This window comes from Anolis sagrei, chromosome X (genome assembly GCF_037176765.1).
Source record: "Anolis sagrei isolate rAnoSag1 chromosome X, rAnoSag1.mat, whole genome shotgun sequence".
NCBI classification, from domain to species: domain Eukaryota; kingdom Metazoa; phylum Chordata; class Lepidosauria; order Squamata; family Dactyloidae; genus Anolis; species Anolis sagrei.
This window is the reverse complement of record NC_090034.1, coordinates 54,922,971-54,924,566: the sequence shown is the minus strand read 5'-3', so window position 1 is coordinate 54,924,566 and position 1,596 is coordinate 54,922,971. Positions and strand designations below refer to the sequence as shown.

Genomic DNA, 1,596 nt, shown 5'->3' with positions numbered 1-1,596 from the left:
TTCCTTAATGCCACTGTTCTATCACCTATTTTGTTGTGCCAACCTTAAACATTTCCCGTAAGAATACACTTTGTTATTTCCTTCTGAAAGGGAGGCCCAAACACTCACCCATACACCAGAAAACGAAGACTACATCTATACCTCTTTTGGTGATTAAATATTGAATCCCAATAAGACGAAGGGCACAACAGCTGGCATCTGGGAGAACCTTGTTGTTTGTTCCGGACTTGTTCATGGTACCCACCACCCGCCTCTTTCTCTTCCTCTGTCCTGCCCCCCAAATGCTTCAGATTGCAGTGTTGATCTTTTGCTTGCAGATGGGGCAGCTCTTCTCCGTCCTGGGTTGGGTCAGGAGCCAGGTGTTGATGCAGGTGTTGTGGTACGCATGGCTGCAAGGGAGGATCTTCAGTCGGTCTCCCACTTCGTAATCGGCCATGCAGATGACACATGAGTCATACTGGTCTCCACTCCGGAAGGTCTTCACCCGGATGCCACTTTTCATTTGCCTCCATTTCACCCAACCGATGAAGGCCAAGATGCCAGAGCCCACACCGAGGAGGATCAGGAACCCAAACTCTCGGAGGAACTTGAGGATCATCTGCTGGGTACAGTAACCAGGCCAGAATTGTAAATAATGCCGCGCCGGGTCCCAAAGGGAGAACTCTACGTTGTCTCCACAGGGATTGTAATAACCTCTTGGCACCACAGTGGTGATTTTGGTACCGTTCCGCTCGCGTATTTGTCTCTTCAAAAGCCTGGCAGCTGAGCCTCCAACAAAGAGGGAAGGAATAGAGACCTGTCGCCGGACCATCTGGACTTCAATGGCCATGCTCACTAACAGATCAGAGTAAAGGTTGTGGATGATCGCGCCCTGATACCCGGCTTGTTGGGCATGGAGGACCTTGGTACCGAAGGGGCAGTCATACCTGCGGATGAGGGCAATGAAACCCGTCTGAGACCCATCCGAGGCGGGAGGGGCCTCGATGGGCAGGCAGGCGTTGGCAGGCACAGCCTCAACCAGGTATCCCTTGAAGCCCTTGCGGGGGAGTGGAGGGCCAAAGCAGGCCGGGATGGCTTTGAAGTCTAGGCAGGTGGAGTTGTGAGTGTAGACCAGGTGGACAAATGGTTTGGCCAAGATGGCATCCATCATCAAGGAGAAGGCTACCAAGGAAGGTAGCGACACCAGGGAGAACCACATGGCAACTTCCTGGAGACAAGGCTACAGCGTGGACCATTTGCCGGGACATCTGGGCCTCACCTGGGCATCTTGGAAAGCTGGTTGGGGGGCCTTTTGAGGCAACATGAACAACCCGAGATGATGCTCCCAGTCAAGGCCACGGGATCGCCTCTCCTTTGGAAGAGGCTTCCAAATCAGCCTCCAAGTGCAGGAACCGAGCCTGGTCCTTCCCACACAGCCAAGCATCTCTCGCCTGCTCACCATTAGTAGCTTAAAACTGCCCTTGTGACATCACTTACTCATTGCTTGAACTACATCCTTAGCAGCTGGATGAAGGAATGGATGTGAAGGAGCAAATAGGGGTATTAAAGGAACCCCAGAAGCTAGAGGTCTTCCATCTGTTCTGTTTGTTTCATGGG

General features: G+C 52.4%; 1 protein-coding gene across 1 annotated transcript; it reads right to left on the bottom strand.

Annotated features, from left to right (window-relative positions):
• Positions 1–286: 286 nt before the first annotated feature.
• On the bottom strand, positions 287–1,198 carry LOC132781474 (E3 ubiquitin-protein ligase RNF13). Its single transcript, XM_060785748.2, has one exon. It carries the CDS (start codon positions 1,196–1,198, stop codon positions 287–289), a length of 912 nt encoding a protein of 303 aa, XP_060641731.2.
• Between the last annotated feature and the right edge of the window lie 398 nt (positions 1,199–1,596).

Coding starts and splice junctions, on each gene's coding strand:
- LOC132781474 (XM_060785748.2), bottom strand. CDS start 1,198: ATGTGGTTCTCCCTGGTGTCGCTACCTTCCTTGGTAGCCTTCTCCTTG.